The sequence below is a fragment of the Patiria miniata genome, unplaced genomic scaffold (genome assembly GCF_015706575.1).
Source record: "Patiria miniata isolate m_02_andy unplaced genomic scaffold, ASM1570657v1 HiC_scaffold_21, whole genome shotgun sequence".
NCBI lineage: Eukaryota > Metazoa > Echinodermata > Asteroidea > Valvatida > Asterinidae > Patiria > Patiria miniata.
The window spans coordinates 4,984,498-5,008,001 of record NW_024037060.1 but is presented as its reverse complement, the minus strand read 5'-3'; the positions used below and the strand labels follow the sequence as shown (position 1 = coordinate 5,008,001).

The 23,504-nt window shown below is 41.7% G+C and overlaps 4 protein-coding genes across 7 annotated transcripts; 2 read left to right on the top strand and 2 right to left on the bottom strand.

Moving 5' to 3' along the window:
* The first annotated feature begins 2,197 nt into the window (after nt 1-2,197).
* LOC119729726 (peroxisomal membrane protein PMP27-like) lies at nt 2,198-5,543 on the top strand. The gene is made up of 3 exons (XM_038202435.1): nt 2,198-2,339; nt 3,417-3,580; nt 4,870-5,543. The coding sequence occupies exons 2-3, from the start codon at nt 3,425-3,427 to the stop codon at nt 5,197-5,199; spliced, it is 486 nt and encodes a 161-aa protein (XP_038058363.1). The 5' UTR covers nt 2,198-2,339; nt 3,417-3,424; the 3' UTR covers nt 5,200-5,543.
* A 152-nt stretch (nt 5,544-5,695) lies between these two features.
* LOC119729725 (peroxisomal trans-2-enoyl-CoA reductase-like) lies at nt 5,696-14,753 on the bottom strand. 2 transcript variants are annotated; one of them, XM_038202432.1, is made up of 8 exons: nt 14,595-14,753; nt 13,115-13,248; nt 12,082-12,247; nt 11,485-11,566; nt 10,316-10,412; nt 9,312-9,416; nt 7,870-7,984; nt 5,696-6,977 (listed from the first exon to the last, which is right to left on the bottom strand). In XM_038202432.1, exons 1-8 carry the CDS (start codon nt 14,707-14,709, stop codon nt 6,889-6,891), a joined length of 903 nt encoding a protein of 300 aa, XP_038058360.1. In that variant the 5' UTR covers nt 14,710-14,753; the 3' UTR covers nt 5,696-6,888. The 2 variants fall into 2 exon arrangements, with proteins under 2 accessions (XP_038058360.1, XP_038058361.1); XM_038202433.1 differs by lacking the exon at nt 14,595-14,753 and adding an exon at nt 14,403-14,494.
* Nucleotides 14,754-17,182: 2,429 nt separating this feature from the next.
* Nucleotides 17,183-20,025, bottom strand: LOC119729661. The gene is made up of 3 exons (XM_038202322.1): nt 19,665-20,025; nt 19,267-19,364; nt 17,183-19,009 (listed from the first exon to the last, which is right to left on the bottom strand). The coding sequence occupies exons 2-3, from the start codon at nt 19,291-19,293 to the stop codon at nt 17,216-17,218; spliced, it is 1,821 nt and encodes a 606-aa protein (XP_038058250.1). The 5' UTR covers nt 19,294-19,364; nt 19,665-20,025; the 3' UTR covers nt 17,183-17,215.
* On the top strand, nt 19,970-23,083 carry LOC119729662 (glycoprotein 3-alpha-L-fucosyltransferase A-like). Of its 3 annotated transcripts, none has more exons than XM_038202326.1 (3): nt 19,970-20,086; nt 20,881-20,940; nt 21,424-23,083. In XM_038202326.1, exons 1-3 carry the CDS (start codon nt 20,072-20,074, stop codon nt 22,762-22,764), a joined length of 1,416 nt encoding a protein of 471 aa, XP_038058254.1. In that variant the 5' UTR covers nt 19,970-20,071; the 3' UTR covers nt 22,765-23,083. The 3 variants fall into 3 exon arrangements, with proteins under 3 accessions (XP_038058254.1, XP_038058251.1, XP_038058252.1); XM_038202323.1 differs by lacking the exon at nt 19,970-20,086 and adding an exon at nt 20,104-20,280; XM_038202324.1 differs by lacking the exon at nt 19,970-20,086 and adding an exon at nt 20,105-20,393.
* The last annotated feature ends 421 nt before the right edge of the window (nt 23,084-23,504 follow it).

Sequence of the window (23,504 nt, the reverse complement as noted above, 5' to 3'; positions counted from 1 at the left end):
AGGTCTGTTCCTTCCTCCATGGGCCAACTTTACTCACTCCTTATTAACCAGCAAATTTCTCCAATCATTCCATTGGGCAAAAAAGGTCCTCAGTATTTCACCAACCAAGTTTGCAAACTCAATTCAAAGGACATTTCTTGAATATTTTGCACATGAGAGGGAAGTCAAGTGATTTCAAAATGGTGCTAAATACTAGACTGGTACATGTCCAACCACGGTCCAACTATTTGAAAAGAATGACCTCTTCATTCAGTGTTATTAGTCTGGTGGCTGGCTATGGAGAAATGTGTAGTAAATAAAATAGAGACTGAGTTGAGTTCCCGGTTCATGCCACATGTTTCTTTACTTCTAGAATTAGAACTAGAACTTAGAAGGCACCTCTCGTTAGCATTCTTTTCTAGCATTGTGATTTTTGGGGGGGTCAGTACGCTATGGCTTTTGGAAATGCACTTTGATAGACGTAATACCTTTGGAATTCCAATTTCTGAACACAAATCCACCCAAACAGTTGCCCTGGTTGATCCATAACTCTCAAATGTTCTGGAACAATTGACATTTGGATCATGGGACAAGTTTTGGGGTGGAAAATCAGACTTTTTACTCACCACCATCAGTTTTTTTGACATTGTGAACGTTGAGCACCATAGACATATAATAAAACCTAGACACGACATTATCTGCTTTTACGTTGTAAATTCTGTGAGCAAAACGGGCTGCACCACGCGGCTTAATTACGCAATGCGCGAATGTCATGCATATGGCTTCGATTTACGCGCATACTTCTTAGTTATTCTATACACGCAGCATTTTGCTCATAGGCGCAATAGCAAATGTCGTGTCTAGGTTTTATTATATGTCTGTGTTGAGCACACACTCGATGCAAACCTAGCTGCATGGAGTAATTTAGTCTGGTTTCCTGACCAAAACTCGAATCACATTCCTTTAACTTATGGCCACATCATATGCAGGACAAAAAATCAAAATGTAGGTCTGATACCCTTCGCGTGTGTACGTTAAAGAAATGGACTAGGCCTATTTCATTCAGTTGTAAATTGTAGTTTAGGCCTACTGTAGCTGGCGTAGGTAGGTGCACATGATTTCATCTGTTCATCATTCTTCTTCTTTCGTGTCCTTGTGCTTTGTGGTCCGCCACTGCTGTACACATCATTGTGGCCCCAAATTTGTGCATTGTCACCTTAGACCGTCCGTTCATTATCACAGTTACTTGACTTTTACAACTAACAAAAGTAACAGTAAAAACATACATTATCTATACTATTTCAGGACCCAAATAATCTCTGCCACACATCACTTTTTTCTGTGCTTTGCAGAATCTACGAGGAGCCAGATTTTCCAAGAATCTTGTTACAAAATTTGACACTCGGAATGATGTTTGTTAGTCCCAGAATCATTTTTCTCCTGACATACTACTTACTATAGGCATATGGCTGACGATCATTAGCCCTAATCTGGCTCACACTGTACATGTACATGTTCTAGGCTAGTAGTATTAAAGCTGTAGTGTGCAATTTGGGTGGCATGGGTGGCTTGTGCGTAAAGCGCTCGCCTCTCACCAAGGTGACCTCGGTTCGAATCCCGGCCGCGGGACACATGTGAGTAGAGTTGTGCGTTGGTTCCCTCCTGTGCCACGAGGGTTTTTCTCCGGGCCCTCCTGTTTTCCTCCCTCCGGAAAAATCAAACACTTTCGATCTCAGGCTGTGCTCCGTGGTCATATATGGGTCGATGTGGCCGGCAGCCATAGGCGCCTTTACGTGCCAGCGGCCCGACCACGTTGTAGCTGCGTCCTTCTCAATTCAGCATACCAGCTGCGAGTAAGGATGATTAGCCTCCCAAATTATTATTATTATTATTATTATTACTTGACCCCAGATGAACTCTTAGAGGGTTAGGCAGGTTTAAAGCATGTTAGGTAGTATCACCCAAGTGATATTCGGGAAATTGCATGGTTCTTGAGACAAGCAACTTAGAAAGGAATTTTGGTTGTAATGGACAAAACCTTTCAAGCAAATAAAAGGATGTTTTCAATGTATCCAATCACGGTAACCCTAGGCCTTGCACCCAAAATCTGCTAAAAAGTAACATGAACAGGGTCAATTTTATTTTTTGATCCTGTTGAGTAGATAAATCATGCTAAATATAGGCAAAAGTAAGATATTGTATAAATAAAGCTCACTTTAATTGATTTGTTTGTTTTGTACACAGAGTCACACAGTATGCATCGAGGTTTCTGTTGTGGTACTATACGACGTATGGAGGCCCAAAGAATACTGTACAGAGAGTCCAAAACTTGGAAAGTGCTGTTACTACATCCAGAAAGTGTAAGTGCTTTGGTACATACGGGACTGTCAGACTCAGAACCCAGCCCTATATATATTCCTCTACTTCGGGCTGTTTGTCATTAGAAGTTGCTGTTGTATTTTCGTCGGTTGTTGGATTTAGGTGCATAAAGGGATCCCCAGCAAAGTGCCACTAACCCTAACCGCCCTGAATCCTCCAAAATCCTTTTTGCAAATTGGAGGAATTTGCAGGATTGAGGTTACATGGCCAAAGTGCGTTGCTGATTTCGGAGTACGCACTGTTTCAAGGTCTTGGGCCGGACCTTGTGTTGTTTATGCTCAGCCGTGCATAAATTTAGTCCTTGATTATACTTGACATTCTCTGCACTGCTCCAGGATGTCACTGCCTCTGCCTCAGCCTATTGACAGTCATAGCCGGAGGATTTTGCTGGATTCAGGCAGTGGTCACCCCTCCATGGACCATATTCAAGAAACAACGGAGGAATTTGCAGGATTGAGGCTATATGCTATTTTTCCATGAGGCCAATTGGAGGATTTTGCAGGATTGAGGCTACATCCTAGCAAAAAGGCCCAGGGAGTTAGGGCCAAGTTATAGATGTAGAAGGGTTAACAGTGTTCCCAGTGGTTTCAAGTCAACTCGGTCCCAAACCAACTCGATCCGAGTCAACTCAGTCTCAGGTCAATTGGTCCCAGGTCAACTCGGTCCCAAGTCAACTCAGTCCTAAGTCAACTTGGTCGTAGGTCAACTCTTTCCCTTGTGGGTATCACTGTCAATTCCCTGAGTTTTGCCAGACTGGAAAAATGGAAAGTTATTTTCAAGGTTTCCCCAACTTCAGGAGTGGCTTGGAAGTTTAAATCCCTAGTGCCTGGTGGGCATTCATTTACAGCTGATTGTTTCATGTATATGCAGTTAAAATAACATATGTTTAAAGAAAATCGGCAATCTTCATCTATTTGTTGAAGCTGTTCATATGTGTCGGCATTGCTTTATCAGTATTTTTTAATGATATTCTGTACCATTTACTTTGGGTTTTTTTTTTGTGTGTTTCTTTAAACAGTATACATGTAAGTAATCCTTCGCATTCACTTATGTTTCAGTGTTTCGAATGTTCCGCTCTGCTGAGTTTGCCCAGAAAGCGTTGGACATGTTGGCCCTGACCGACGACATTCAACGAACGCTGACTGTGATTGGTTACTCTGGCAAAGCTCTCTGGTTGCTGGTGGATCATATCATATGGTTTGGCAGGACCAAGATATATGATGTAAGCAAAAGAACAAAGTCATTCTTTCCCCAGCCACCGTAGACTGTTTCTTCCTTGTTATAACTATAACTATAACTATAACTTACAACATTTATAATGCGCTTTCCACCATGTTTCAAAGCGCACAGTAGTTTCTTGTACAATTATCAATTTACTGATCAAAGGCTTGTGAAAAAAGAAAGCTCTTAAGTTCTGTCTTAAACGAGTCCAAAGAATCAGTTTCACGGATGTGGATGGGAAGAGAGGTCCAGAGTTTCGGGGCTAGCACAGAGAAGGCACGGTTGCCATAGCGGGTTTTGGTTTTAGGTCCAGGCAGTAACTGAAGATGGGCTGTAGAATGTGATCGGAGGTGGCGGGATGTAGATGAAATGGCTGTGGACCGGGTAGATATGAGCTTCTGGAGGTATGATGGGGCAAGGTTGTGAATGATTTTGAAAACAAGGAGAAGTGTTTTGAAGATGATGCGTTCGTGAACCGGAAGCCAATGAAGAGACCGAAGGACTGGTGTAATGTGTTCATGTTTCTTAGTCCGAGTGACCATTCTGGCAGCGGAGTTTTGAATACGTTGTAATGGAGCGATGTTTGACTTGTTGTCCACATTCAACTCTTACACCTGCTCGTTTAAAAACATAGATGTGCCATTTAGCTTGTCGGAGGATCAAACATGCACGTGTGCAGAGCCACGGTCGAACGTCTTATATATCCTGACATGCAGGCCAAATTTTATGCAACCCTGCGCGCCAGCCATTTGGAGTCGACTGTAGAAACTGTGATGTCATTTCGATTAGAATGTGGATTAACCTGTTGACTGGTCAATTTGGATGCCACATTTTTGTAATACAACAACAGGTTACCAAAGACTCGATAAAAGGCGCCCGCTGAACGGTCAGAATCTTGAGGTCAAGACGCGGTCTTGTTTTACATAATTAATCGCCGAATCTGCTCACATATCATAGACCCTTGCTGTGCTCAGGGATATTCCATAGACTGCCATTTAGCAGGGTAATGTTGAAATCTTCCCAAGTCATTGGTCAGGTCGCAATTAAAAAGTTTGAAAAGAAAGTTCCATTCTGTTTTTCCCTGATACCAAACATTGTCGGTGTGATTCTTCGCCTTACAAGATCACATGGTAGATCCGATGACCTTTCATTTAAATCTGCTATTTGGCAATGCTCCTCTGCTAGGTTCTATAATCAGGTGTCATTTTGTCTTTTTACAGCAGACACAATATATGTACACAATTTAGATTCTTCTGTTGTCACATTAAATGTCCCTGTTTGAACTGTCAGGTTGACACCAAGAAGTGGGGTCAGAGGTCAGCGTGGTGTTGGCTGATAGCTTTGTTGTCACTGACCCTGAATGACCTCCGCAAGATCCAGTTGTTGACCCGTCGAGCCGAGGATATGAAGCTAGCGGGAACAATCAACTCCGCCCAGGGAGCTGAGCTGAGGCGCGAACTGCGCAAGGCCTACCTACAACTGGTTATCAACCTCAGCGATGTTTGGATACCGCTGTCGGTGCTCCAGTATGTCAGTAAAGGGGTCGGTGCCATGGGTGGGGTTATAGCCTCGCTCACCGCGATACATGTCGTGTGGAACAAAAATGTCCACGGAAAATGATGACAGAAAGACGTAAAGGTGATATACAACATTTGCTTTTGCTGTAATTTTCAGAAATGGATGGATTTGGGGGTTCGTATTTTATAGCAAATACTGTTACACTGACCCGCTTAAAGTTTTGTGTTCATAGCTGCTGAAAAAAACAACAAGAAATAAAATGCTGTTCTTGTAATCTGGTTCCCTGACCCTACTTCAGATGTGGAGCAATTTATTTTACTACGGAGTAATTTATGGACAGCGGGGAATTGTCAGGTCAGGGAACCAGACTAGCTGGCTTGCACCCATTCACGGATGTGTAACCGATTGCGAAGAACATTTTGACTAACTAAATTTGGTAGATTTGGGGCGGTATTTGAAGAAGAAAAAACGAGGTTTTTTTCCATCGATGGTCGGCCGACCATCGTTGCAAATTGATACAAAAATTCCACTTTTCTTGAAAACGACAGCACACCAGGTGCCATGATTTCACAGAATGCTTGATACTATTATTCACTTACAGTCCAGTAAGGTATTTCATAATAATTTGGTAGTTGTTTTTTGATGTTTGCAAATGTTGTATATTACCTTTAAAAAGAATTTCCAGTTTTGGTATTCAATGCAGGAATGTTACCAGGGTTGCGTTTGGTGCCAGTGTTGTCACTTTTCAGACGGGTTGTAACAACTCCTTGATGCAAACATTTATTTTTAATTTTACAAAAATAGCTAGTGTGTGCTGCACAGTAACAAAACGCTCGTTTCCCAATGCGAGTTTTCATTATTTTCATATATTAGACAAAAACAGCTCAAGGTCTAGACAAAACATCCTTTTTAACACTAAAAAGGTTACAAAAAAAGAAACTCTGTAGAAAATATTAAAAGAACGTACATCACTCCGTATTTTAGTTTTGATATTCTTTAATTGCTGTCATTAGCTATCAAAATTAATGTTTGCTTGAAACCACCGTAATAAAACAAATCATTCCTGCACTTTTTATGGAAAAAAAATTGTGTACTATTTTTATTTTATGAAAAAAAATATTAATCTGAAATATTTTGCCCAAATTGCAATAGATATATTTATATTGAATTGTTTTAAGATGTGAAGATGTTTTACCACTTTTTTTTTCTCGAGTTTAGCTGATTAGCTGTTTTTTTTTCCGGTAATTTGAAAATCTTATTTTAATAACATCTCACTTTAATACAACCTTTAGAGTGTTGTACTAGGTCATAACTTCTTTTTTATAATCTAGTGAGGGTTTGCGGTGACACCATGTGGAACCATCTCTTTTGAAAAGAAGTGTGGTTCTGAAAAGAATCGGTTGGTTGTGAAACTCGACGTTCCGATCAGTATGCTCAGTATCATCTTCAAGATACAGCCTGATTTCAAATCTTAGTTTTTCGGATAGAACTACATCTATCAGTGCTAATTATATCCTTCCTAAATAAGAACCTTCAAAAATGCTTGGAATGACAGCCACATTAAGCCGCACTTAAATGTCTATCAACGCCTTGATTTTTCTAAGTCTTTTTTTTTTTAAATAAAAGATGTTTGAATACCTTTCTATCTTTACATTTCATGTGTACAAATAATTTATTTACAATTTACAATGTAAATTACAAAATACCTTTTTTATGCTTGTTTTGTTTTGATAAATTCCCATGGATTTTTTTATGAATAAAATTTCCTAATCTATTTAAATCTGCGCTGTGTTAGAGCTTTGATTTCTCCATCTCTGTCTCGGATTTTTTTCTTTCTTTGATGTCAGTTTCCCAGTCGTAGGCTTTGAATCCTTCATGATCTGAAAAGAAAAACATGGAAACCAAATAAAATGGAAATATTGTTCTCAAAAAGCCACCCTGAAAACAAAAAAATACATCAAGTTGCTGATAGTCCCTGTACTGTCCCAAACTGCCCTGCCTGTTACTCCCAGTACTGCCTCAAACTCAAACCACCCTGCCTGTTACTCTGTGGCCTACCCAAAACCACCCTGCGTTACTCCCTGGCCTGCCCGTAACCACCCTGCCTGTTACTCGTAGTACTACCCCAAACTGCCCTGCCTGTTACTCCCAGTACTGCCTCAAACTGCTCTGCCTTTTACTCCCTAGCTTGCCCAAAACCGCCCTGGGTGTTACTCCCTGGCCTGCCCAAAACCACCCTGCCTATTACTCCCTGGCCTACCCAAAACCACCCTGCCTGTTACTCCCTGGCCTACCCAAAACCGCCCTGCCTGTTACTCCCTAGCCTACCCAAAACCACCCTGCGTTACTCCCTGGCCTGCCCGTAACCACCCTGCCTGTTACTTGTACTACTACCCCAAACCGCCCTGCCTGTTACTCCCTAGCCTGCCCAAACCCACCCTGCCTGTTACTCCCTGGCCTGCCCAAAACCGCCCCCGTACTGTATGGTTTATGGATTCATCTGGAAATAAAAACAATGTTGTGTATGAACAGTCCCCAATGACCAATCGGATCACAACTTTTGGTCAGCTGGTGAAGGGCAAAAACCTAATATTGATTTACATCGCCCCAACGCAAATTCATCTTATGAATAAACTGACCACATAGCTCAGTGAAACTTGGTCGCGAGCACCGTGAGAAAAGTACACACACACACAGATGGGCGGTGCTGTGTACACACACACACAGATGGGCGGTGCTTTTGGCGAAATCTGGAATGTTCCATTTTCTTACCTGGCACAGAGAAGCCAGGGAAGCCATGCAGGCTGGAGCCCCCATCGACTTTCAGGGTTTCACCCGTGATGTAGGCAGCTGCGGGCGATAAGAGAAAGCAGACAGCAGCCGAAATCTACAAATCAGAATGAAAACAAAAGAGAGGCGTTTGCGTGGCAGATTGACTTTGTTAGAAAACACATAATTACACAGGGTAAAATAATTCAAGTGTTTAAAATACTTCTTAGTTTATTAAAGAAAATTGCAACCGTCCTTTTCAACACAACTGTTGAGCAGTGACTGTTGTAAACGTTTGCAATCAGCAGGTGCCCTGTGTTAAAAGAAAAGATAAAAAATGCTAACATTTTTGGACTTGTGAATTGACAAGCCTTGTATGCGTGTTTACTTCCATGTGATTGAACTACTCTTTTTCAAACCTTTCTCAATCCATAAACAATGGTTGCTCTGATGGTGTAATAATATAAAATGGGCTGGTTTGCTTCTGTGAAATTGTTGAATAATTTGAGGGCAACTTTCTTCTGTGATCGTTGTTGCTAACAACCCCATCATCGGCAAAGGGATGATTGGAAAATGAATATTTTAGAAGATGCGAGTTTTTCTCAAACGACAGCATGCCAGACGGGACATGTGTTTGGTATTGTGAGACTTTTGCTAATAATGGGTTCGTTTTTGGATCTCTTCACATAATATGCGAGGGCATTCTGGCAAAATGAGACAGAACTGGGCAGAGGTTGAAACAGGGATTTGTGGGTATGAGGAAAGAGAATCAAATTCTCCTTACAGTATTGTTTGTTGCACTTCAATCGGACATTCCGTGTTGTTGTACTCGTACTCGGTACTCGAGTACTTTTTTTTAGTACTCGTACTCGTACTCGAATGTCAAAGTACTCGCACTCGAAATGACGGTACTCATACTCGGGCAGCAAAGTACTCGTACTCGACATGTCAAAATTGTACTCCATCATCAAAGTACTCGTACTCGAATAGCAGTACTCGGGGGGGGGGGGGGGAATTGTATAGCTTGACCTACCATGGCCTTATTTTATCGATACTTTCAGTTTGATATGGTCGATTGGCTTATGGAGAAATCAAAGTTTTCCTGATTTTACTGAGAAAAAACCTTTAACGCTCGAGTTTTGAAGTTGCGACAATGGAAAGTGCCAATTTTGGTTTCTCCTTAAATACATTTTTATTTTATAACTACAATGTTTCTTTACAATATGTGTAGTAGACATATCAAACATTAGAAAAATCAATACAAAAAATTCATCACTATTAATTTTTCTCCACTTTAGCGTGTGCCCAATTCCGTCTCATTTTGCCTGAATGCCTCATATATTGTTGTGAGCCTTCAAATGTTTTTACTTCTAGAAGAGTGAGACAGGTTGATACCCAAGTAACCCCCCCCCCTCCAAGCAGTTGCTTTTGCCACGCCTACCCACCTCTTCAACTTTGCCAAGTCTCTTAGCCGGAACATTTGGGATCGCTCTGCTGAAAGTCTCAGGATCTGCGTAGTTAGCTGCAGCTGAGTCCGAGTAGATGGTACCCTGGTTTGGAAAAGATAGAAATGTGAATTCCTTTGCACCGCAAAGATATTGACACTCATGGCGAATTGAAGGAAGGCTGAATGCATGGGACACACCTACAACAAATATATACCATCTCTTTTTTTTTGGTCGTAAATCTTAAAACAAAAAAATAGTTCTGCTAGAATTGTGTGCCGGAAGATGTCAATTTTATTATTTTTTCCCTCCATTGTTTTACTCGGTGCTGTTGAAGAGCGTGTCCAACAATATAACCACAATCATGCCCGGGGGGACTCAAACCCATAACAACAGTCCAGACTTTATGGGTACACTCGAGGGTCTGTGTACAAGTACCCGATCAACGGTTACAAAGGGAGAGTTGAGGGAATCCTCTGTGGGGAGTGTGGCCTAGTGGTTAGGGGTCATGACTCATGATCAGAGGTTCAGGGGTTCGAATCCAGCTACTGCTCATATGTTGTGTCCTTGGGCAAGCCACTCCACCCCCACTTGCCTCTCTCCACCCAGGATTATAAATGGGTACCGGCATTAGATGGTGAGTAACCTGCGATGGACTGGCATCCCATCCAGTAGGAGTAGAAATATTCTCAGTCGTTTCGTGCTACTGAAACTGGAGAGAAATGCCGGCCTTATAGGCCACATTGGCTCGTGACAGACTTTACTTACATAATCTGGGAGGGAGATTGGAACACATTGCCGACGACTGGCGCTCATGCAATGGCTTTGTGCACATCCAAACTATACTTAGTCGTGCGCACTTTACGCACGTGAACCAATACGCGCATGCTGCGTGTTCTGTCCCTGGAGTTCTTCGTGCACAAAATCCATAGTTAACCATGCCATTTCTTGATTGACCTTGTTCAAAGAGTACAATTTTTGTTTTTAATATGGTACAGACTTACCGGTGCTACACTGTTGATGCGGATGTGGTTAGGCGCCCATTCTAAGGAAGCCGTCTTGGTGAGATTTTCCACCGCTGCTCTGGCTGCCGCCGTGTGTCTAAGACAAACAAGATGTTAAAGTGAGGAATGGATACAAGACTCCTAGAAATAGAGTGTCTGGAATTATTGAAAATTTTAAGAATTCATTACTGGTACCCAAAAAATGGAGTTCAAAGAATTTGATGCCCCGCAACGTAACCACAAAGAATTTCTCACTCAAGGGATCTTAGAAACTGATGATGTTGACACACAATTACCATTTTCTGAGTCGAGGTATTTTTCATGCCATTAAGGTTTCAAAATAAGATGACCTATCTGAACACTAATGCTAGCAGTCAGATTTCTCTTAAATAGCAGCAAAGTGATAAACTCCACGCCATTTATGCCTGTTGTTCTACAAATTAGTTTTCATAAGTGACCCCTTAACACCATTTCTATCTAAGGCCCATTCTTGGGTGTTTTTTCTTTCACATGTAAACACTTGTGGTGCATGTTTAGATAACAATAGTTTCCAGTTTCTTTGTATGTGTTAAATTTAAACTTAATTGTTTATTCACAGGGGCCTGGCCATTCAACACCCAATTACTGTATATTCCATTAATTTCAATTGTTCATTATTATATAAATATTTGGAAATCAAATCAGATCAGATTAGATCAGATCAGATCAGCTGCATTTATTGCTCACACTCATCTCCTATGAGCAAGCAGACGCAGAGCCCATCACAAATTCTTTACAAACCCCACTGTGAATTACATTGTAGTCTGAGTATCATCTGTCGTTCAATGGAGCCCGATCCTTAACAATGCTCAATGTATGTGAACTTGCCAATTTTATGCGACCCCATGCACCAGCTAAACAGAGTCAACTTTAGAAATTGTGATGTCAGTTTGATCAGAAATGTGGACTTGGCTGTTGATTGGACAATTTGGCTGCCATGTTTTTGTAATACAACAACGGGTTACTGAATACCCGATATAAGGTGCCAACTGAAAAGTCAGAATCTGGAGGTCGAGACGCAGTCTCGTTTTGCATAATTAATTGTCGAATCTGCTCGCATATCATAGACCCTTGCTGCACAAGGAGATATCCCATAGACTACTGTGGATCTTCCTTGAATGAAAACTCACCCCATGACCGGGAATCCTTTCCACATATCTACAATAATGTTGACAATGACCCCACCATGTTCACCCATCCATTTCTGGTACGCTGCCAAAAAAAAAAAAAAAAATTTCAATTCGATTTCAATTTGCTTCATAAGATATGGGAGCACAAAAAATTATTAACAAAATGACATTCGAAACACATGTATATTCACCGTTGAAGATGATATGTGATAGCTTGCCACTGAAAACACATATCAAAAAATGCTCTAATACTGAAAAAAAAAAAGATTGTTTACTGAAAAACAATCTCCAATGTTTCTGATTAAAGTTTCTCAAGTACAGCCAATTCTACATTAGAATTCCGATGTTTTACACATGTACATGTACATCCCAGCCCAGGTGGACTCCCTTTCCTCCCTACGTTACGTAATGCAATGAAGACTTCGTCCAACCTGGGCTAATGTACATCCCTACAACTGAAATATGGGTAGGGTCTTTTTTATGTTAAAGGGAGTATTTGATGGGAGAGTGTATACTTTTGGCCTCACAATGCCAAATGTCTCTTTCCCTTCACTGAAACTTTGCCGACCAGGATAGAAATCTGTTTCTAAAGATCACCTTCTCTGCAGCACAGAAATGTGCCAGTCAAGTTCGTTTCAATGACAGCGTTCCATCCCTTCAGTTTAATGTCTGCGAGCAGGCTGGGGAATTGGCCACCGCCATTGTTGACCAGATAATCTATCTTTCCGTAGTGTTGCACTGTCGCATCCATCAGTGATTTGACCTGCGTTATGAGGCAGACGGGGTAAATTTTTAATAAAACACGGACATGAATGAAAATGTCCATTGAAGTACTTGCATTTTATTGATCTTAAATGTCACTGACTCTCACAGAGTACTATTTCTCATCACTGGAATTCCAACTTGCTAATTCAAAAAGTGATATGGCTCAGTATTAGGGAGGTTTCACAAGCGAACAGATACGCTTACACTTACGTTTAGCTATCCGTATCCGTTTTTTACTTACGTGTAGCGAGCGAGATATGTGTGTCGTCTGCACGTTTAGCGGATAGTGAGTGGCGTATGACGTCATAACTGATGACGTATCCGTCGCACTAAATGTATCCGTTTGCATGCGAAACCCTCTATTGTGCTTTCCTGAATGACTAAAACAAACTCAAGCTACAAACAGTCTAACCATGAACCCTTTAACGAATACATGTATATATTACAAGTGAAGTAGCATGCTGCATTGCATTCTGGGACAGGTTGGGCTGCAAATTAGGATTCTGGGTAGCACAACTTGCACAAGCTATCCCACACTGCTGCCAAGCATGCATCTTCATTACACATTTTTTACACGTAAAAAAAAAAACCCAGTGTTGATGATTCAATTAATTAAGAGTTTAAGTACAATTTCTGTGCTCAAATTAAAGTAGGAGTTCTGAACTTTAAAAACTGCCTGAAACTGAGACACTGTACTCCTTACAGTACTTTGAACACTGTATTACATTGTGATGTAACATTGTGCAATGCTATCTTGAGCATATTTTCTAACTTACTGACAGTTTAAAATGTTGCCATTGTACTGTTTACACTTAAGCTTTTTGACAAAATCACCACGTCATCTTGTAAGCTTACAAATAACTACCTCATCCTCATTTCGTATGTTACACTTGACTTCTCTGACGTCAGCTGTGGACTTCTTGGGTATCTGTAGTTTCATCTCCTGGGCAGCCTTCTGAAGTTTGTCCAGATTCCTCGAGGCAATCACAACTTTACATCCTGTTTTGTAATTAAACAATTGGAGAACCTGATTTGGAACTAAACAAGACGTGTTCTGTGATCCAGGTATTTCCCCATGAATATTCCCATGTACATGTTTGTAGAAACAAAAGCAACCCAGAACAACCTGTTGTCAGTTCAAAGTTAAACTCCCAGATTTCGGGCGATTGTGTTTTACGGGCCCCTCTTTTGTTTGAGTCCATAAAGTGTCTATTTAGTTGAACCGGTCTTGCATTTTTTCCGTTCTTAAGCAGATTGTACATGTCACATAGCGCCCTCATGCACGTGTATACAACTTACAAGTAGGCCTGAACCGTATACAATTATTATATTATCAACTCACATACGCAAGCAATGCTGCTAGAGTTGAAGTCCCTGCGTGATTGATGTTTTTATTAATTCCAACCCAGATTCCATTAAAATGAGGTAGGCCTATATGTTTAACTTTAGGTAGTGGATATTTTGCCGGAGGTAATGACGGCAAACTAATGATTACTAAAGGTTTGCCGGCGGCAATCCATATCAACAGAGGGCGCTGTACTCTTTAAAATAGGGCTGAATTATAAGATGTATTAAATTCCCACCAAAAGTTGTGTAGCACGTTTGGTGTAATGGTTAAGCAAAGGTTCTAGTAAGCGGGATGACTCGCGTTCGATTCCGACAGCACCACAATTTTTAATTTTTTTTTTCTCATCCCCAAATAAATAAGAATATTCTTCTTTTATTATTTTAACATGTCTCAAACAGTTTTTGCAGAGTATTACATTTTCTTTTTCAGATTTGTGGCTCTGGAGGATTTTTTTTAAAAGGGAAATAAAGTCCGAAATTATAAAATGGTCTGAATCCCATCTTGTGAATACGAGGTAACAACGATAATTTTGGCATGGAGCCAGACTAAAACTTGTCACCGGAAAATGTTTAAGTACAAAAAAAACGTAACTGCGCATGTTCAGTGCATATCCGGCAAACTAACGTTTACTAAAAGTTTGCCGTCTCCGGCAAAATATACACTGCCTTAACTTTAATGGAATCTGGCTTCTGGGTTGGGAAACTAGAGTAGAGGGGAAAAGGACCATTTTTGTAAAACAGATACAGACAAATGACAGAGAGTCCCATTTTTTAGGGCCTCTTACAATCTAGTTTCTACAACATACTTTTATCATGATGGAGGAAGAAAATCCAGCTCTATATGTCGAATTCTTGATGAGCATTTGAGCTGCAGTACTCAAGCTACATTCATTTGTACACGCACAAAATGCAGACGACATGACATCAGCGGTGAACTTTGAATTAACTTCCATAAATTGGGCATACGCACTCCTTATAAACAACTGATCACTTCTTACCTAGAAAAAGAAGCTCTTGACTTATTGCCCTTCCAATCCCAGAGCCACCACCAGTCACAATGGCAACTTTATTACTGAAAAGACCGGAACGAAACACGCTTGAAATCGCCGCCATGTTGCTTCCGGTTTGCTTCCGAGTGCAGTATGAAAACCCCTAGACTTCTGAAGGTATTCAATACGTATGAAATTTGACAATATTGGCACCAGACCAATTTTCGAAAAGGGGCGTATCACATGCAACTCGCAGAAAAGGGGCCGGGCGACAAATAAATACCAAATGGAAACATGGAGGTAAAATTAACCTATGCAGATAACATTATGATTTTTCGCAGATGAGAAAGAGTGATTTCAAGCTAACCACTTAGTGACCGAGATTAATTTGAATCCGCCCCATTAAAAGTTCGCGCCCCCTAGTCGCTCCCCCCCCCCCTTGGAAATTTGGCATCGGAGCACAGCTGTATGAGTTGAAAAGTCCCCTTTTCCGCGATTTTGTGCGTATTTTTCATCAAAACCCTTTCTTTTCGCGAGTTGCTGTTTATTTTAACGTCCGTGGAAAGCAAATAGTGGTAGTTATTGTCTAACATTAACCATGATATAGGTTTTGAACAGCGCCCACATGGAAAGATGGTGTCCAGCTCCCCCTCCCCCCCCCCACCCTGGAAAGCAAATAGCGGTATGATTGTCTTACATTAACCATGATATAGGTTTTGAACAGCGCCCACATGGAAAGATGGTGTCCAGCTCCCCCTCCCCCCCCCCCCCACCCTGGAAAGCAAATAGCGGTATGATTGTCTTACATTAACCATGATATAGGTTTTGAACAACGCCCCCCCCCCCCCAATGGGAAGATGGTGTCCAGCTCCCCCCCCCCCCCCCCCCCCCCCCCCCATTATTTGATTTTACGGAGGTCGGCTGTTCGGTGAAAAAACCTTTCGACCTTTCAGCAGAGATGGAATTTTTTGGCACCCCTCCATTGTAACCTCAAGTCCCCCCCCCCCCCCCCCGCCCCTTAGGATCAGGATGATAACCCTGGCTAGCTATATACGTACGCCGCTGCCTGGTGGGTGATTATCAAGTGACAAAATAATTCCAAAGTTGATTTTATTTCCTGGTACACTAGCGCTATTAGTACTATTATAGGCTAGTATTAGCATTAAACAGCAACGGACTTTTCCACACGTGTATGGCTGTGTCAGTGTGGCTATAGTAGTCCTATAGTTGATGGCCCTCAAAATGCTCTAATACCCGAGCCTAATTTTGGGCCTAATTACTGGCCTGCACCCTTAGGCCAAAAAAAAGTCTCCGGTTTCTGGTAATGAGCTTGCCCAAAAAGTGGTGCGGCGACGCGGCTTTTTTTTTTACCTGATTTTTTTGCTTCAAATGTCAGTTGATGACTGCAAATGGTGCCCGACTAAACTTAGTGCAAATATATGGGAGTCCAGAGAGGCCACATAAAGCTTATTCTCGACCATAACCCAATCTAAAAACACGTTAAAATTGTGCAGCAGCAGGATTCCAGTCAAACCAGTGAGTTGGGCGGTTTTGAGACATCATCTTTCATTGAAAAAAAAACTGTTTTCATTTTGCCGACGCGCATGGCTACGGCGACGCGCGCGCATACCAGAAACCGGAGACTTTTTTTTGGCCTTAGGGAACAAAATCTAAATCAAGTTTGGGAACAAAATTCATGGGGCACTTTTCCTCAATATCTTTTTTCCCCCATGATCTTTGAGCTTGCTTTTTTGTGTATTTCGCTTTATTAGAGATGTATGTACTATACTCAACAAATTCGATTCTTTCTCCTATTATTTCTCAAATAGTATGTTTTAGTCTTTGTTGTCAGGTGGAGACTAAAACATAACACGGACAGGCAGTATATCTTTTAAACTCAAAAAGTTGTATGTTTTCTCAAATCTTGCCACTGCTGATACACACAGTATGGACATCAAAACACATAAGCATTATATTGGTTGTTTTCATCCATTTGCGCGGCAGTTCGACTTTGAACGAAAAAAAATACCGAATGATTATTTTTGGTATAATAAAACCCGAATGAGTCTTCATGGTACATGTACAATAAACTGTATCACATCATGACTTCATGCATGGGTGTTGCGCCGGTTTGGGGAAAATTTATTTCTGTATATTATGCTGTCCTTAAGATTTTGACTTCTTCATAAGTGGAATCGGAAAACCGTATTTTAATGTATATAGGACTGCACGTTCGGCTTCGAAAAATCGTCTGCATATAAAAACTCAAATATTATTATTGTAGGACAACCGTCAACTTTCCAAATAGCTTTGATGTAACTAGTGACGGATAGGTGGGGGTGGCTTTGGAGGGGTCCCCCGCCCCCTCTTCCAGACGCTGAGTAATGTTATGATACATGTATGATACTATCATGTAGTAAAATGGGGCCAAAAAAAATGAATGCTCAAGTTCCTAACTTTATTCTCAAATTTCATGAGAATGCTGCAAATAGCATCGCAGATTTCAAAATTTCTCTGGGGGCATGCCCCGAACCCCCCTAGCTCAACCCGCCCCCCCCCCTTCATAATTGACCCCTCCCCAGCCCCTCCGTTCAAGCTAGATCCGTCCCTGACATGGTAGTGACTGAGAACTATCGCCATGGTACCCAGTTCGTAGCATTGACATCAGTCGGTAAGAAAGCTCTGTCACCCTTCCGCATGTTTCGGCATGAATTGAACCAAGTTGTTTCGGCTAGGTTTTTGCGATGCAAGTGCGCAGGCACAGGACTATTACCGCCACCACCTATGTGCGGCAGTATACCACAGAAATGTGAGAGCTTCAAATCGGGGAAATTCTCAACGACAGAGCCACTGTATCGCCACTCGAAGTACTTGGAGTACTTTTGTGGACTCTTGTCGAGGCTGATCAAGTAATCAGCGAGTTGTTTCACAGTCTTGAAATCACCGGCGTAAATGAATGAGTTCGGTGGAGCCCTTTGGGTGTAATGTCTCTTTGGCGCTCCATACACGACGGGAACGACCTCGTGCATCAAAGTAGTTTCCCAAAACTTTTCGGTGATGTAATCGTCACACTCGGCATTCTCTAAAGCGAGGTAGAATTTGTACTGACTCATGAGATTTTGACATTTTGGGGATAATCTGGGCAGGCAGGTCAGGTTACCACATTTCCCATAGACATCTACTGGGATATGAGTCTGGAGTTCACGAACGAAGTTCATTCTTGGCCAGAAAACCTCCTTGACACAATTGCTTCCCATCCACGCAATAAGTTTACCTTTGCCCTGAGTCCTGCCAGACGGGTTCCTGCGGCGGGCATCCATCGGATTGCCGGCTTGATAGTAACCGTATGGAATGCGCACGTCAGCAGTCGGGGCATACGACCACACCGCGTCAATTGGCAGATTGCCAACATCCGGGACCCACTTACGCATTCGCAATGGCGTCTCTGCTCCGTAGAAAACCAGCAACTGGCTGGGATCGAAATCGTAGTGACCAAAAGTCGACATCTTGACCTTCAGCGAGTAGGGTGACATACCAAATACAATAGCGTCTTTGCCTTTCAGACTGTCCAGTCGGTTGCTGAGAATCAATTGGACGGTGCACTGGTCACATGACACCTTAGTGGACCAATCACCGTCGTCCTGAAGTTGAAGGGCGGCAACAAACGTCTGTAGTTCTGTCCATTGACGAATTATTTTTATTCCGCCGTATATGAGTATCCTTCGATGACACTGGGCCAGGCTTTTCTTTGTCTTGTTCGTAGTTCCATCCCCAAAGTTCGAGAATGTCATTCGAGTTTTAGCGCCCGAGCCAGGCCAAAACTTGCCTTTACTTTTAACTTTTGAATTACTTCTGGTTTCGTTATGGAGCTTCTTTTGTCCGGGATGTCTGCCATCGAGTTCATCGTGAGCAGCTAGGATTTGTTTTGGTATCGAGACGGACTTTTCGGCGTTTTTGTTGTTAACATGAGTTCTCTTTACTGCATGTTTCCCAGGCTGAATCGTAGCCGACTTTACTTCTTTTGCATCACCACCATTTCGCCTTGACGCATTACGCCTTCTTGAAGCCAGGTCGTTCTTGTCGATTCTATTTGTAAATTTCCTTGCGGACAATAAGGTTCCATTTTCATCCTTTCCCAAGCTGTTTTTGCGTCTGGAATTATAGTTTTCTTCGAAACCGGAACCGCGAATTTTCGTTGCGTCGTCACTTTTTACTTTCAAGGTAATGAGCTCAGTGTTGTGTCTCCCGATTTCGTTGACGGAATAACTTTTGTCATCGGCAAATGTATCCACTAGGCTTTCGAGTTTACGGCTGTTTTCTGTTGCACAATGACCGGGTGTCATTATGTACGTCACTTGTATCAAAACGAGCAGAAAAGTGAACATCAGAAGACAGTCGTACATGACGTGGCGGCTTAAACGTACCTGCAGAAAAAAAGGGAAGGGGGAAAGAGTAATACTAATGCAATGAAATCTGATGACATGGATATTTATATCTCACAGTTAATCAAAGTTTGTGGTCAGTAACGTGTAACATAATGTATTATAGGACATGTTGACCGATGTATTCCTCTTTTTGTCCGTCCTCAGTTAATACCGAAGCCAACCCTTTTCGCCTCTAATATACCCAAGGGATCAAACAAAATGTGATTTGTATTTTTAAACTAAGCGAATTCACTTACAGGCAACGCATTTCCCATTCCGCACATCTCGTATATCCAGCTGGTACGTGCAGATGAATTGTCTGGCGTAGCTGACTACCGGACTTTATGATGTACTTCTATATAACAAGACAGATCAGGACGATTTGTGATTTGTAAAACAAACCATTTGTTACACTCAATAACATTAAGATGCCAATTTTAAACCACAAATAGGGGTGGTTTTTTTTACCTACCTTAATAGACGTGAAATGAAAACTGCAAAATCGTTTGTTGCTACAATTGTAGCTGTCTCATCATTCCCGAATGTGAAATATGAAAAAATGAAAATACCAAACGCACATTTTGTTTGCCTTTGAAAAAAAAAATCCACCCCAACAAAATATTGACGAGAAGGATCCACTTATCAACCAACCTACCTTACTCCATACGGCAATGCCTGAGCAACATCCAGGGTATAACTTGACAGTTCCGTAACAAATCGCTCAACTGTACGTTCATTCATTCGATTGTATGGAAGATTTGCTCGTTATTATGGGGATATTATTGAACCATAATCGAACGTGCAGCAGTCATCCTATTCAAATGTAAATTACATGTCATGCAAGATTGCGTAACACTAGAGAGGGAGCAGACCATGTATATTTTTTGTACATGTATTAAGAAGACAGACAGGCCACAAGATGTAGATTCGTGCGGGTTGCTGGATCGTGGAGCGCAGCTTGCCGGTGCCATTATGATGACATTTTAGCTGTTATTCCAAAGGTAAACATGCCAAACTGCCCACGGGTTCACACTTGATTTCATGAAAGGTTAGGCAAGCCTGATGTGTGCTGAAGAGGTAAAGTAAATGCCGTGTTTGTCGAAACGATTATACAATGTTTGTTATGCCAAGATGGCGAGGCTGTTTCCGTGCAACGTGCAATGAGGGGCAAGGGTTAGGCAGGTAAAGTCTCGGCCACTTATTACACCGGCGTTATGCATTCGTATGCATCAGTCGATGACTGCCCAACTGAACCGAAACATTACACTGTAGTAAGTGTATAAGTAGCTTAGGAGAAAACTGTAATTGAATATGGAAACATTCCTCTGACGATTCTTCGGCTTTTTTTAACATGAGTGCAACAAACTTGCTGAGTTTAAGAAAGGTGAGTTTATACATCAAGGCATAATAACGAACGTCATGTATAACTATAAGTGCAGCAAATTACTGGTCTTGCCTCCATGGTGGTTGCAGGGAAAAACTCCTGAAAAATGTTGAAACACCTATAGGCGAGTGCAGGGAAATGAACTCCGAAAATTTGCAACTCTCAAATGGCATGTAATTGGTAGAGAGTTCGGCACTTTTTTCCCCTGTGACAATCTAAATACATTATCTATTTTTGAGGGAAAAAAAGGAATTTGATGAAAATTGTCGAACAAAACTCTGATTAAATATTCAAATTGTGATGACCTCAAATTGGTAGGTCATCATAGGACACCCCATTGCCTGATGGAACACTGAGATGATTGTGTAGTCGGCTTAAGAGTAAAGTTGCCCTGGTTTTTGTTTCCATGTTCTAAGCATTCAAAGCTGTCTTTAAGAGTTATTCAAAATGATTAGAAACTACTAAAAGATTGCTACTTTTTTCACAGGCAGTCCATCAAACAGAAGATCAAAATATGAGTTTTCGGAGACTGTACATCGGGGTTACTGTAAGTATTCATTCGATTTTTAAAATTTAAAAATGACTGTGAACGCTCTTTAAAAAAGTTAATACGGATGTTATTAGACATCGCCATCCTATTATGACATAAACATGTAATATTTTGTAAAGTTCTGTGGCCATATATTGTCAAGATATCTTCATGATTCTATATTTCAAGACATTTCGGTTAAATCAGTATTGGATTTTGCCTTTCATTGCACCGACGTACACTCAGTTCATAAACACCCCGAGTTAGAAAAATCACTCGGGTGAGACTCGAACCAACGACCTCCTGCATGCTTAGTGCATACGTCTCACCACTCGACAACCGAGCTTGTCGGAATCGGTTCATATGTCGGTGTAAGTGGCAAAACTTAATATTGAATTTACATCACCCGACGCAAACTCCATCTCTTTTCCTTTAAATAGTTGTTTGTTTCCCTAAGCAGTTTGAAAGCTTACTGTTATTTTTTTTATTATTTACTCATAGACTCGACGTTTGAGTATACAATGCTTCATCGCTTCAGTATTCGGATCACTGATTGTATTATTTCTGTTTAATGAGTTGTCCTCGGATAAGCTTCACCATCTCCAGCTTCGAGCTTGGAACTTTGCAAGAAACAGACTCAATGTGCAGGACAGGGGTATCAAGGCCAACATGGGGCCTGATGAGAACAAGGCCTGGAATTCGCGCCCTCAAGCGGCCCCTAGCAAACATTTCGCCATCCTGGCCGAAATGGACGTCATCTCCAAGTGGTCCGAACTGGAAGAGATGTACCGATGTTTCTTGGACCCTTCTGATAACTCCACGCGTCCGTGCAATGTATTCTGTCCAGAACACAGTACCACCATAGAATTGATCATCACGAAAAACGTCAAAGATTTCAGTGGTACAGATGCAGCAATCTTCGGCCTCTCGCCTTTTACTCTACTGAAGAGCGTGACAAAACTAATGAAGTATTCCATTCAGATTCCCCCTACCCAGACCGCAGTATTGTACAGCATGGAGTCGCCTCTCCGAGTGCATAAATGGATCCACAGGGTAGGCGATTTGAAGTACCACGTCGATTTGACGTACCTCCCTTCCGCCGATATCAGTGTCCCTTACGCTTATTACCAACCAGGGTCGTTTGAGAATACCTTTGAGAGGAAGGCTAACTACGCAGAGGGTAAGACGGGTTTGATCGCGTGGATGGGAAGCAACTGCGCCAAGGAAGTCTTCTGGCCCCGGATGGAGTTCATTGAAGAGCTAGGGCGCCACCTACCGCTCGATACCTACGGGAAGTGTGGCAAGCTCACCTGCCTACCGCGTCTGTCCACCAAGTGCGTCAATCTGATTGGTACGTACAAATTCTACCTCGCCCTGGAAAACTCCGAATGTCGCGACTACATCACGGAGAAGTTCTGGGTCTCCTGTCTCCTAAATGGCGTCGTGCCCGTAGTTTACGGCGCTCCGAAGGAGGACTTTGAAAGACTTGCTCCACCCAACTCCTACATCCACGTCAGTGATTTTAAGAGCGTCGAGGAACTCGCCACGTACATTCTTAAAGTTGACCAATCAGATGAGCTGTACAATAAGTTTTTCGAGTGGCGCAATCACGGGTCCGTCCTAGTCAAATATCCCAAAATGCAGCCGTCTTATTTTTGTAGGATACTGCCTTTTCTTCAGGGCAGTAGAGGCATGTCTGGGGCCAAACAAATCAGGAACTCCAAGTGGTTCAATTCTTGTCGAGGGAACATCACAAGACGGTTTAATATATCCCAAGTCCCAACTTTGAAAGACTGGAAACCGTGGAAACTGGGCGTGAACGATTACAAAGATGGCTTTTGATTGGTCGTGTCCACCAAAACTTTTTTTGAAGCTAGCTATATAGGCTCGGTTTTATCACGAATATTGCAAATCATTAATTAAAAAAACATCGGTCAGAATTTAAGGGTTTGCCTTATAACTTGGTCAGAACATTTGAAATATCCTGATGATTTGAGTTAATTTTGTTCACACTGTAAAAACCACCTATATAGTTAGACTTGACTATAGAACACAGTCAAACTTGCAGCCAGCTGACTACCGGGGTGACCGTAAGGTCATGGCCAATTTCTGCTAAATGCACTTCAAAAATCTGTCAGATTTACCAAAAATCTGTCAGATTTACCAAAAATCTGTCAGATTTACCAAAAATCGGCCAAATTCCCCAGAATTACTCGAAAGCACTATAAACACTTAAAATCACATGCAGATGTTGTAGTATTGCCTTAGTTAAGGTTCAAATTACATTATAAATAATTTAAAGTCCATAAAGATGTTATGAAATTGCATAAATTTCAGGAAACACGCGGTTGCGTCACAAAGTCCGATTTCCAGTGAACCTCAGCACCTAGACCAGCCAACATGTCCCATTATGCAAGGGTTTGTTTGAAAAGATTGAAGCTTAATTTTCATAACAAAAATGTACCCTTTTTTCAAAGTTGCTATGTTTTTCTATCAAATAGCCATTTTTGCAGAATTCTGCCAGAGATCTGCCAAAAAAATTCCATTCTGTCAAATTTTCTGTCAAACTCGGTTTTTTAACA

Excerpts from the sequence above, each read along its gene's own strand:
- LOC119729662 (XM_038202323.1), top strand. The coding sequence starts at position 20,224 with ATGCATTCGTATGCATCAGTCGATGACTGCCCAACTGAACCGAAACAT. Across the intron at positions 20,281-20,880 it reads AACCGAAACATTACACTGTA|GCAGTCCATCAAACAGAAGA; the intron begins GTAAGTGTATAA and ends CTTTTTTCACAG. Across the intron at positions 20,941-21,423 it reads GACTGTACATCGGGGTTACT|ACTCGACGTTTGAGTATACA; the intron begins GTAAGTATTCAT and ends ATTTACTCATAG.
- LOC119729661 (XM_038202322.1), bottom strand. The coding sequence starts at position 19,293 with ATGTGCGGAATGGGAAATGCGTTGCCT. Across the intron at positions 19,010-19,266 it reads GAATGGGAAATGCGTTGCCT|GTACGTTTAAGCCGCCACGT; the intron begins GTAAGTGAATTC and ends TTTTTTCTGCAG.
- LOC119729725 (XM_038202432.1), bottom strand. The coding sequence starts at position 14,709 with ATGGCGGCGATTTCAAGCGTGTTTCGTTCCGGTCTTTTCAGTAATAAA. Across the intron at positions 12,248-13,114 it reads ACATACGAAATGAGGATGAG|GTCAAATCACTGATGGATGC; the intron begins GTAGTTATTTGT and ends CTCATAACGCAG. Across the intron at positions 7,985-9,311 it reads GACTTGGCAAAGTTGAAGAG|ATTTCGGCTGCTGTCTGCTT; the intron begins GTGGGTAGGCGT and ends TCTGATTTGTAG.
- LOC119729726 (XM_038202435.1), top strand. The coding sequence starts at position 3,425 with ATGTTCCGCTCTGCTGAGTTTGCCCAGAAAGCGTTGGACATGTTGGCC. Across the intron at positions 3,581-4,869 it reads GCAGGACCAAGATATATGAT|GTTGACACCAAGAAGTGGGG; the intron begins GTAAGCAAAAGA and ends TTGAACTGTCAG.